The following is a 13225-nucleotide window of genomic DNA, read 5'->3' as shown; positions in this document are numbered from 1 at the left end:
TTGATTGTCACCCAGCTCTTTCAACCTTATCAGCACTGTTCTAAAAAGCTCTCCCAGATTTAAGCCTAACCAAATTTGCAAGTCTTTCTTAAATGAAGCTTTAATAGGCATTTCAGTAGCAAAATCTGGCTGTTTGTGTCTGACTTGCAGTAACAAATAGAATAAACCAAATCTGACTAAACATTAAGAAATTGAAAAATTCTTTATAATATTAAATTCTGAGCAGGTCTATTTAAAAAATATAGGTTCTGAATAGCCAGTGTCAACTGTCTGAATGAAATCAATGATCCAGCTTTATTCTGTCTATTAAGGAGTCTACGTACATGTATACACAGTGGCATATATTTGAATAACTACAGGAAAGCCATGACATTGTAGGAATCTTCCAATGACTAATCTGGCATCTTAGTGCGGGGATATGCTGTCTAATGAAGTCACAGAACTGAACAAATTTATTTCAGAAATTGCTAGAAAATTACCCTGAGGAAAATGCCAAGGAAAATAATGACGTGGGGACAGTGAGTGAGCAAACTGCCAGACAGGCTATAGCAGCATGAGGACCTTCAACCCTCGTGTGCCACCTGTGATCCAAATAGCATAACTGTGTCATGAGAAGGTCCAGGCCAGTTTCAGGTGATACTTTTTTCTGAAGCAAATTAGTGCTGCAAAATTAGCTTGCAGAAGCATAGGCAAAATTAGAGATTGTTGCCTATTAGACAAGGCGTTGAATATGGGCCAGGTCTTTCTGTGTAAAGGATGGAAATGGAAGATAGAAAAGCTCTAGTGAGGTGAAGCTGCTACTTCTGCAAGTGAAGTATGGAGTGATGAAAAGGGTGGAGGCATCATACTTCACATCTGCTATTTGCTGTTTCGCATACCCTTGACTTCTCCCCTTGGCAGCTGAGGCACAGTCTGATGAGGACTGACAAAACTGTGACCTAGTAAAATAGAAAATAGGGCTATGGACATCTGCTGGGTGAGGAAATTCTCTTGAGGGTCACAGTCACAAAATTTTGACTGAAATCTGGGCTCCTAGTCAATGGCAAAACTCCCATTGAATTAGAATAGAGGTAAGAAATTCAATTAGGTTCAATTTTGGCTCATCAGCAGATTATAGAATGCTCTTTATTGAACTAAAGGGAATGTTGGTAGTCAAATCTCTACAAAACATCACAATTCAATGTCTTGTATTGTTGATTTATGTTATCAGCTGGCAAAATGGACCCTACTTTTCTAAAGACTTAAATATATTACCACCCATTCCAATCCACCAGAATATTCCATGTAGTGTTTACATCCTGGTTCCTAAGGCTTCAAAATGTTCTTTAAACTAACGGAATTAATGCCATGTAACATAGGTCTGGGTTTATATTACCTGTATTTCTAAAATATTTATTCATTGACAGTTTGGAACCTTTCACATTCATTTACTGTATACCCATGAATAAAACATGTTTGTCTGCTAGGGTTTTTATAATTCTAACTGCATACCCGGTCTTTCAATATCTAATTTTCTTTTGTGCATTATCCTCAACAAGCAATCCATACTTTGGAACTTATTTATGATCCCTGCTGTTTGGAATTCTGGCAGTGGAAATGAAACTTAAGTGTTTCAAGGTGAGAGTTAAGATGACTATTTCCTGCTAAGTTCTGTTATTTATTTGATGTATAGTGTCTTACCAACAGTACAGCATATTAGAATCATACAATGGTTAGGGCTGGGGAGGACCTTAAGTTCATCTACTTCCAACCCACAGTTATCTATGACATGATGTCATACTGAACTGACAGCTGTGGTTGTGTTACACACTGGAAGGACAAGTAGTTAAAAAGAGGACATCTCCATTAATAGTACTGTGGCAATAGGACCAACAAAAAAATTGGTAAAATAAATATGTGGATTGGATGGACCAAGACTACATTGATAACACCCATTTTAAGGGATGCCTGAAGACCAAAAACCAAGAAACTTCCCATCAGTACAGAGAGCCGTTTAAGAAATAGAGGAAAAACAAACAAAAAAAAAAACAAGAAAAAAAACTCAAAAAAACAAAACAAAAAAATCCACTAGCATAAACTAATTTTATTTTCTATAAAAATACTAACCTGCTGCTTTTGTTCCTCTTCTTTTTCTTTAATAACAGCCTCACCTGCTTCTTGACCATTTCTTTCTTCTTTTTGAAAAGTAACCAACTCCTCAGAAAATTCACCTTTCTGCAACGTGGAAAGAAAACTGAGTAAGCTTATGCACAATGGAAAGTACCAATTGTTAGCTATACACTGTCTTATGTACCGTACAACAAGAGTAGAAGAATCAGTGAAATCTTATCTAAAGCCTGTCATTATCTCAGGTGTAAATTGCTTATGGCAAAAGCATACAGCAAAACCCAATTCCTTTGTCCCTGGACAAGCAAAGGCAATATTTTTCAAAGCTGAGGGGATCTTTTCCAAATCAGGGAAATTATAGGAGGACACCAAAGACTTCACTGGTTAGTTGAGAATCTCAGGAATATTAATCAATTTGTACCCAAAATAAGCAAGGGAAAATAAAAGATTAACAAAGTGACACTAATGGGAAAAAAAGAAAAGGGGAAGGAAAAGGAAAAGAGGGTAAACAACAAATCCAGAAAAAAAAAAGTCAGGATTTCAGGAAAACTGTGGTAAGGAAGAAAGGAACATTTGTGAGTCTGTAGAATGTTAAAATTTCTCTAAAAGGTGGAAAGGGGAGAATGTGTTCATAGCATAAAACATAACCAGGCAGAATCAGCATTTGTTCTCATTTTCCTCCCTACTTCAGCTTCCCATCTAGACAATCCATAACCACTCTGAATGTAATTAACAGTACTTTAGATCAGCTGCTTTACAATTCTTTTTGGCAAATATTTATTTCTAGCTGAAGCCTCAAAGACTGTGCAACTGGTTACAAAGTCCTTACATAATGGAAATCTGGACAGCCATATTGTATTTTATCAAGACTTCATGAATCCTTTAAAATTGTCATAGAAAAAATATACAAAGAACATCACAGTGGAACAACATGAAGAAAATCAGAAGTTTTATAGTTAGTTTTGTGTATTTCACATCTTTAGTTGTCCAACCAAAAGTTACTGTCCTAAATAAGCTTTCGTAAGAAAGTGCTGTATTATTAATTTTCCATGCTATGATTAAACAAGTGAAAAAAATCTGTGTGACCTGATCAATATAATTTTTTTGCTGAAGAAAAGGTATAATTCAATTTTGCACTTGAAAAATCAAAGAGATGTTCTCCTTCAGACATGTAAAATCAGGAGAGACTTCACAATACATTTCCCCTTAATTTGTTATGCTTTAAAAATGACAGGACGTAAAGCTGAATTCATAGTCATGGCATTCCATACTCATGGCACTTGTGTAGATTATTTGCTGAATGATTTATTCTTCATAAGATACAGATATCAAATATTGAGATATTCTGGAAATGTTCAGTAAGAATATCAGTTTCAAAATCTCAGAATACTACGCATTATAAAAAATAACTTTTATTTGAAAAAAGTTGCTGAGCTCTGAATTGCAGAATTTTTTTATATATAATGTTCCTTTTGACTGATTTTTAAAAAGAATTACTTAAATTAAAGTTTAAAATAACCAGGAAATATTTTATGAAGTGTTCTGCAAACAACTCTGTTACAGAAAGATAACATTACAATTAGCAAAATTAGTCAAATATTACAATTATTTTGAAAATCCACTTCTCTTGAAAAGATTTTTATTATTTTGAGCTCACAAAACTATCAAAGATTCAAGCCTGACAAAACTTGGGGCTATTTAAATACTATAATAGCATTTAAGTAACGCATGCATTGGAAGAAGAATTTGAAAAAATAACAACCCACCCAGTTGTCATTGATATTGAAGTTTTTTTATGGTTATAGTACAAGGCAAAACTTTCTTTCCATTCAGCTAAATACTTTTGCAACTCATTTCTGATTTTGACATCACATACTGCTTTTAAGTGTGTTAATGAGTAATTTGAGTGTTCAAATTTTATAGTGTAATTCCATCAAAGAAAAATGAAACAACATTCAACATCAACAAGAGCAAGACATTTAAGTATCCTAACACTTCCAACTTCACAGAAGAATTAACTCATCATCTATTGCTGCATGTGGTAGATATTTCATTTATTACTTTCAGAGTGGAACTGGAATAGACAGTTTTTATTATAGAAATCCAGCCTGCTCAGCTGTCTTCCATACTTATCCTCAGTTGATATGTTATTAATTACACTCAAAGAAGCCTATCAGATTATATAAATCTAAATGCGTTGGTATTCTCTTTAATATTTATGTTGTGAGCGATGCTTACATAATTTAAATAATTTTGGTTTTAGCACAACTTCTTTCTTGGGATGATTTTTCCAACAGGGAGCCAAGAAGCTATGTTGTCTGGCATTTTATAGATATAGCAGTTACTTATATTAGAGAACCAAAGGAAGAAGAAATATAAGAAAAAAATATTTGCCTAGATTCTCAAAGAAATTGAGACGTTTTCCCCTAAAGGGTAGTTGAAAGCAGTAACAGTTCTGAAAGAAGTCAAGAAAAAGAATCCTAGGATGAATATTTAGAGCAAAACCAAATAGGATTTCATCAATTCATTACGATCACTACATAAGGTAATGGAAAAGTGAACAATTAAGAAATGCTTCATACCACATACTTTTAACTTCAGATTCAGACAATAAGCCTGATAAAGTTGATGCAGACGCAATACATTCTCCAGATTAAAAAGATATATACCTTAATCTCCTTAAGTTCCCTCAAAGACCTACACAACTCATCAATAGAATTAACGATTTCTTTGTACTTTAATATGGCTTTTTCAACATACTTCTTTCCTTCTTCGATACCTACAAAGGTAAAAAAACATGAAAGTAGAACAGAATGCCTCAAGCAGTTGTATAACAATTTACTTTGCAACCCAAATATACTCTAATTACATTTTTCTGTGTTTTGTTTTGTTGGAGGAGTTCTGTGATCTGCAATCCTACTTCTTACTAGCATGTTTGAGGTGGGCCCTCACAGTCACTGCAGGTCTTCGGTCTTCTGCTAGGCTTCTCCTTGAACAAAATTACCTCTGTCTGGTTAGCAACATTGCTTTAAAAGATACTGAACTTGTAAAGTGTCTCCTAAACTAGTTGTCTTATTATACAGTTAGGAGGCACTTATATCCCTGTTATAAGAAATTAAAAAAAAAAAAGGTAGGGTGGAGAAGCTTTTTCCCATGTAATGACTTAAAAAATACGAAGCGCCTCCTTTCTTCCAGTGTTTCCAGTCAACTGGTGTCAAGAATCTGTTCTGTCAGCTTCTGTCCTAGAGAATGTAGGAATGCTTAAAATATCAAGAAGTTAAAAAAAGGAAGAGGAGGGGTGGGAAGGAAGAGGGGGAAAAAGTGATCTGTGCTCTCTAAATAGTTTCTAAATTAGAGGAATTTAAAATCACGGCCTGACTCTGTTGATACACAGTATATCCTTGCTTGGATGGTCATCTTACCTTTGGATAAAATAACATCAACAAGTATGTAAACATTACAAGGTTAAACAACAAAGAAAAACTTTTGTTGTTTTGCTGACCTTCATTCTTTGGTCAATAATGTTTCAAATAAATACAACTGCAAATAGAGTATTTGTTACAATCTACATTTTTTGCTAATAAATGTTTAAGAAACTTGGCAAATAGTTATTTATAGCGTTAATGTAAAAAATTCACTCAGCACTAAGGTATATCACTGTAATATATTTTGGCTTAAAAGGCTTGCCTCTTATGAGATAGCAAAAGCCATGTAGTCTTAATTCCAAGATCATAAATATTACAAGGACAGTCACATCTGATTTCAAGGTGAACTCAGGTTGTATACACAAAACCAAGTAACTATCAGACTGCTGAGTACTTTCATATTTTTTAATTTTTAAAGATTTGTTCTGAAATCCTTCACCTCTTCCAGTCAATACTTGAAATCTATTGTTTATTTTTAAAATTTCATAAGATCTTGTTTTTAAATGAACAAATCTAGGAATCTGCTTACTCCTGTCTTAAGTTGCTGCATTTTTTTTCCCTGCATTACATTACCAGACAGCTCCTCACCATATAACTGCTTAGCAAGGTCTGTAATCTGCTGAATTTTTATTTCCTGTTGAGGCACTGCAGGCTCAATAAACTTATTGAATTGCTTGTAGAGAGTCTCTATTGCTTCTCTTGTTTCGCACTCTGCAGAATACTTGCCAACTCTAATGACTGTTGCACTCACATCTTCAAACCAAAATTGACACTGAAGGATAAAAACACTGCATTATAATAAATTATCAGCAGTTCAAGCTTTTGAAGAATAGACTGGACTAATCTTAGATTTTCCATAATCTGTGGCATACAGTATGTCTTCAATTTTCCAATTTTAATCTGAAAAACATTTGTTCAGTAGAAATACTGCTTCAAATATTAATAGCTGCTAAATTTTCTTTAAACACTGTATCTGTGTTCACTTGCAAGCATGCTGAAGTTATTAGTTAACGCTTCTGCACACATACATTTTATTTCTGGGTTCTTTCCACCTTGTATATCAACTGACTAATTTCACAAGCTTTGTATCGCGGCCACAGATATACTTCTGTAAGGGCAGTGAGGTTGCTTAGATTTAGACTACGAGCAAACAAGGATTTTGGTCTCAGCAACCATTCAAGTTGCTAGTAATCTTTCTAATGACAAGAATGGGGTTTAAAACACACACATAATAAATGATTTTGGTTAACAATACTTAGAGGATAGAATCTGTTGTTCACCCTGTATCATCTCTATTATGTCATTACAGCAAGCAGCTAATAATCACCCTTCTATTGTGCCACCAAATTCAGTATTGTACACTCTGCCTGTTCCTGAAAGAAAAACTCTTGAGTAAAAGCTGATATTTTACACTGCGTAAAGAAAGCAATCTTAAATTTTAGATCTAGGAAATAACCTATTTCCCTCAAAGTAAGTGAGGAGTTTAAAAATGCAAATGCACAACAAATTGTAACAAATTGCTTTGCTAACAATACATGACCCATTGATCACTAGACGATTAAAACATCTTCTAAACAAAACATTAGTATTGCGATCTATCATTAGGGGAATTTATTTGTCATGTATTTAGATCACTTTGGAGATACGAGCAGTATTATTTCTAAAAATAAACGATGACAGAACTGTGCTTGCCTCGCAGCAGATGCACCAACACAATGTGGTAGGATGGAAATTACTGTTACAAATGTTTTTTTTTCTTTTTTTTTTTTAAAAATGGCAATGCTTGAGGCAGCCTTCAGATCCGTTAAAGTTACACAAGTCTCCAAAAAGACTTAGACTGCAGTTCAGAAAAAAATGCTTACCAAGTACACTAAAAAAAAACGTTTTACATTTCAATTCCAGAATTACACATCACACAGACAGCCCTTCCTGACAACTAACAAAGTGGGTATTTTGATAACTTGGCTTTTGTGGTTTGACAGCTATCAAGGAGAGCTTGTGGCACTTTCTATGTTGCCACAGAATACACTTAGAGAAAATGAACTCATAAGTATGATCATAGATGCTAGATCACTATGAAAGTCATATTGAGATTGAGACCCCAGTAGTATGCATAGCAACGCAAGAATGTGGTCATGTTGCATGGGGCTTTCCCGTTTTCTCTATGAAGTTCCAAAGTAAAACTACAAAAATATTTACCAGTCTACTTTTGGAAGTCACAGACTTTGCCTGAAGTAATTATAAGCACTTTTATCTATCTCAGTCCTAGATGTTACAGCCATAGTAAGGACCTCAGTTCTACTAGTACCTCATCCATCATCTGTTGCAGATGCTCCATGAGATCCAGATTTTGCTTGTAATCCTCCACAACTTTAGTAAAGTTACTCAGCTGGTTTTGTAAGTCACTAATTGACCCCAAGAGGACTCTAGTATTAAGTTCATTGGCTACAGTGCCAATTACTTTCTTCTCTAAATTTTCCATCTTCTTTTTAAGAATCTGTTTAAAAGATACAGTAATGTTAAATATGGCAACAACAATACCTCTATTTTTAGAAATAATTAGTAAAAAACATTGAAAGAAAACCACAAACATTTCTGGTCCTGTGTTTTAAAATTTACAAGTACAAACTGCTTTTTCAATAATCAAAGGAAAATGGAAGGTCTTTTCAATGCTGATTAAAATCAATGTAAATTATTTTTATTAAAGGCAAAATTTGGTTATATTTTTCAGCTTAAAAATAAACAAAAATCTGTAGTAAAAAAAATTGAGATCTTACACAAAGTAACTTTAATTGAATCTAGAAATTAAAAAATACTACTAAGGCTTTGGAGTCTGTGACTACATATGAGTCAATTTAAGCATGTCCTACAATATTAACATCTTGCTTGAGAATCTGATGATTCTGAAAATCTGAAATTTCCAAGTAAAAAGTTGTGATGGAAGAGACTGGCAGAGTGGCAGAGCAAGTAAAAGAAAACCTGCTAGTTCCAACTGGCAACCAGAAAGGTCATTGGAGACTCTGAAAGAGTTTTTTTGAGTGAATGTCAAGAAGCTAGTAAGGTTCTATGGCGCAAATAAGCATGACCAACTCCAGGCAATGGATGCAGAAAAAGTTTCTAAAGACTTATATGAGGAAACGAGAAAGGCAAGAAAGTAGCTGGATGCAAAAGGGAATATGTGTGTGGATTTATTGTTGATTTTGATGGGGTATTAGAGTTTTTTTGTTTCTTGTTTGTTTGTTTGTATTGTGGGTGGGTTTTTTTGTTTATTTAGGTTTTGGCCTTTTTTTTTTTTTAAGGAGAGGGAAGACTAAGTCACACATTGTGAAGGAACAGAAGCAAGAAGAATAAAATTAAATAGAAAAATAATGAACAATAAAAGGAGTGAACACAGGGAAGTCAGAAATTTAGGTAAGATCATTTCACTGAAGGAAATGGAAAAATAAAAGGAACAGAAAATGCAAAATGGCTCAGTCAGTGACTGAGATGGGAAGGGTACAAAGTTGAGTGAAAGGGAAGCTCACAAAACATTTTGGATCTCCTCTGATCTGCTTGGGACAGACAACAGCAATTCAACCAGCGAAGCCTCCAATAAAACAAAACTTTCTAATATTACCTGTATTTTATCTGCATATATCTCAACTTGCTGAATCTGTATTTTAAGTACTTTCAGATTTCGAGCTTTTTCAGCTTTCTTCGTATAGTTAAACTTCAAATTGTTAAATTTTTTTTTGAGATCCTTAAATGATTCTCTGAGCTGAAACAGAGTAAGTACATTTTGTTAGTAAAAGAGAATCCAGCACACTTCTATTCAGGTTTTATTAACAGATGTTTAAAAGACTATAGTCTGAACACTGAAAATGTAGTACTGAAATTAATAATGTTATGCCATGTCATAAAGCATCCTCATTTCTATAAGTATGGTAGCACAGAGATTCTGCCTAACAGACACCCAAAGAAAGCCTCATCTAATTACAGCTAGATAGATTTGGTAGCACATAACAATATTATTACCAGTTAGCACTGACTTGGTGCAGCAAGCTCAACATTAGTGAAAATGATTTTTATAATAATATAAACTAAGATGAATTAGTAGCATCCTTGTCTTTCAAGACTTTTCAGAAAGGCTTGTATCAGCTGCAATTATTACTATTAGTTATATTAAATTTGCTATAAAACTATTTTGTTATTTAGATGGATTGTGGCTACATTTTCTTTAATCTACAAAATATTTTTAAAATTCACACTGATAGGAATAACACTGATGAAGCTCTAGGAAGCTACACTTTCCTTTATACATATATGGATCAGATGCATTGCCAATTTACCAGAACAAGTTTAATACACATCAAAGAAGAGCACTATATGATCAATATAATTTTAAACGCAGTGTTTATTTACCATGGGAACAAGTTATAATGTAAGTGTTTGGGGTTTATTTCAGTACTATTTACCTATTTGCTTTAATATCCTTTTCCAAGACTGCCCTTAATAAACCACATATCATTCTTTGCATCATATAAATAAGCAGATCAAACATACTCAGCTAAACTATCTTTAAAGAACTATGGATTATTTAAGTAGCATTTTTTCAATATTTTCTCTTTGAAAGCTATGTAATTTCCATTTTTGTTTACAAAGACAAAAAATACTTTTAGACATTACAGATACTTTTGAATGCATTTAAGCAATGGATAAAAGAAGTAGACAAGTAAAAAACCTGCTTAAAATATGCTGCTGGTACCTTATAAAAGGCACTATTTTAATTACATTGTTATGCCATGATCCTATTTTTAAATTATTTATAATTAATTCATAAAATCTGAAATAGAAGAATATAAGAAGTACTGCAATTTTTTTATTTTTTTTTTTTTTTAGAATTCTGTATCCTTTGGGTTGCCAATTTTTTACTTCTAGGACAATGTAGAAATACATTATGTAAAATGGTATAACGTAAAATATTTTATTTGATTAGTGTTAACAAGGTCAGGTCACATCCACAGTTTGATATTTAATTTACATATTTGAGGCACTTTTTTATATTAAAAAGCCCTACAAACTTCCCCCTGCCCTCCTCGTCCTCCTTGTCAGAGAGTCCATGGAGTAATGAATGCTCATTTTGCAGCTACTCTTATTGGAACAGCTAGCAATTAAACATTATTATTATTGCATACTAATGTTAATCCATCAAGAAATATATTTTTCATTTTCATTTCATCTAGTGGGATTTTGCCACATTACTGCAGAATAGACAAATGGTGTTCATTCAGTGTAATAGAAAAAAAGGGAATTCTATGTGATCTCCAATTAATTTAAGCTCTTTATCCCACCTAAGTACACAATAATAAAATCTATCTAAACGCCCTCTGTTAATAAAATCTACTCTGCAGAACAATGTTTTGTATTCAGAACACAAGAGCCTTATTTGCTGGTTAATTTTGAGGAAAAGCAGCAATAAGCAAGAGTTTTTATTTTAGCTCATTTCACTGGCTTATGCACATATATAGGTTACTGATCGTTTATAAGGCCAGAGGCTCTCCTCCTAGCAGTATGTGAAATCAGATCACCTTGTTTCAGATATGATATCTCATGTGTCAAAGGTCTGCAGCTGCTGTCACTCATCTCTTAGCCCCAGTGGAAAAACCATACTCAGCTCAGACTTGTACATTACCCCGTCAGAGTGCATGTACACAATTCCTGTATCATCAACAATTGTGCCAAATATGATATAGAGCTGCCAATTTTTAGAAATCCAAATGTAACTTAGTTTCCCACTATTTTCCACAAAATTAAATGAGAAATACTAAAGGAACTATAAACCCTAATATGCTTCAGTGACTTCAGCCCACAAGTTTAGTGGAACTTTAACTTGTCCATTGTGTCATAGCCACAAATCAGGCAGCTGTTCCTAACTATAGCTGTCCTGTCATAGATAGAGAATGATAGTAGAGGAGAGGGGTTTAGGTGCCAATTGCTCCCATTTATCACACAACCGCAAAATACATGGAAAAAACAAGTTATAAAGCTGTGTTAAACATTTAATCTTTTTTACAGTAGAGTTCCAGTAAAACATTTTGAATTCCTGTGCAAGCCACCCTAGGAAGGCACTTCAATGTTGTTAGCCACTTTTCTCTTTTTATTCATACATTAAACATTTAGTAGCACTAGTAATCAAAACAGCCCATGAGAGCAGGTTGCTGAAAATAGGTTTTTAAAGTGGCAAAAATTAAAGAACAGCCATCCAGAAAGTGGGAAAAAAGAAAAGGCATTTAATTCTGGGACCGCAATCAAAATAAATTACAAGGTGATAAATGTGCTAAGTATCAGTTACTACTTACTTGTGTACAGAGGTAGCTCATTACTCTCTTTGACTAAAATCCACATTTTGAATCATACCTTTCCATAAATGTATAAACCATGATATGATGAAGAGGAAAGAAGTGAGATAACTGCAGAGAGCTGAGAACCTACTTCAGGATATTACTCTTCTGTTGCAAGTTTTGTGCAGACATGCATAAATGTTATTTCCAAAGTGATCACCTAAAGAAAAGGCTTTTTCATTGCAAAGGTTATCTTATGTATCACTTATAACCCCATGAACAGATTCAGTGTAGTATAAAGCTATGGTTAAACTGAGGCTTGGCTCATGTCTGTCACAAATGGTTGCAGTGTAATGCAGTGAAGTTACAGCTCTTTGGAGGCTGCTACTTCAGCTAGTCATTAAAGCAGAAAGCCCAAACAGGCATACAAAGATCCCAAAGGTCACATGAGCTTTTGTTATAGTTTTCAAAGATGTGCAAGGCATAAATCCATTTTTTGCCCTCTGCAAATTTTCTTTAAACAGGAGAAGGCACAGAAAAGGCACACATTTTACTCTTCTGTCCTCCAAAACTCATTTTATATATTCTTGGCTATAAATTTAAGTATATGTTTTCTTGATTTTTGCAGAAGCACTGATATGTTACAAACACAGGGAGCTAGCCAGCTCCTCCAAGTATGATATTCCCAAACACCAGTAAGTCCTAACCAACAAAGCCCTTGCTTACATGCTTTATTTACATGGTTGATCCACCACATTAAATGTAAATTAATTAAAGTGCTTACAGGAGAATCCCAAACATTTTCAGTCAACTTTAATGTTTGCTTTGTACACTGGTAAATCACAACTAAATTGTCGGATGTCTGTTTAGTATGTGACACCTATGAACAGCTGCTTCTTGCTCCTCGCACATGAAATATTTATTTACTTTGAAATAACTATTCTTTTACCATCTATTATGTTTGACAGGTCGGCTAGATACTAGCAATGCTGGAACAAATTTCTGATGTTAAAAGTAACAATTTAAAATGCTGAAGTGAACAATCTTGAAGTAGTTCAGGGTCTGGTTTCTTGATCCTTAAACAGAATTAGTTACAAATACTTAATGGGAAAAAAAAAGAAAAAAAGGAAGAAAACAAACCAAAAACCAAACCAACCAAACAACCAAATAAAAAAACCCCAAAACCAAAAAGCAAAACCCAAAACAAATAAAAAACAAAAAGAGAAGAAGAAAAATGGCAGTGAATTAATGCATATACAGGTATATTAGTCAAGTATTTCTTTAGGAAATACCTTCTATTCTAAGAAAAATGTATCCACACACCAGATTTCTATATTTTGGTTAGTTGACATTGAAGCTTCAATTAGGATTGGG

General features: G+C 33.7%; 1 protein-coding gene across 4 annotated transcripts in view; it reads right to left on the bottom strand.

Moving 5' to 3' along the window:
* CCDC141 (coiled-coil domain containing 141) overlaps positions 1 to 13225 on the bottom strand; it is a 92895-nt gene that overhangs the window by 14268 nt on the left and 65402 nt on the right. For all 4 annotated transcript variants that reach the window (XM_062640634.1, XM_062640636.1, XM_062640637.1 and 1 more), the window contains exons 21-25: positions 9148 to 9288; positions 7840 to 8028; positions 6120 to 6303; positions 4776 to 4885; positions 2107 to 2214 (exon numbers count right to left, since the gene is read on the bottom strand). In XM_062640634.1, coding sequence (XP_062496618.1) covers positions 2107 to 2214; positions 4776 to 4885; positions 6120 to 6303; positions 7840 to 8028; positions 9148 to 9288 — 732 coding nt within the window. The remainder of the gene's footprint in view (positions 1 to 2106; positions 2215 to 4775; positions 4886 to 6119; positions 6304 to 7839; positions 8029 to 9147; positions 9289 to 13225) is intronic.

Source organism: Pezoporus occidentalis, unplaced genomic scaffold (assembly GCF_034315485.1).
Source record: "Pezoporus occidentalis ecotype Australia unplaced genomic scaffold, CSIRO_AGI_Poc_V1 ctg66, whole genome shotgun sequence".
In the NCBI taxonomy this organism is placed as follows: Eukaryota; Metazoa; Chordata; class Aves; order Psittaciformes; family Psittacidae; genus Pezoporus; species Pezoporus occidentalis.
This window is presented reverse-complemented; position numbering and strand designations above follow the sequence as displayed.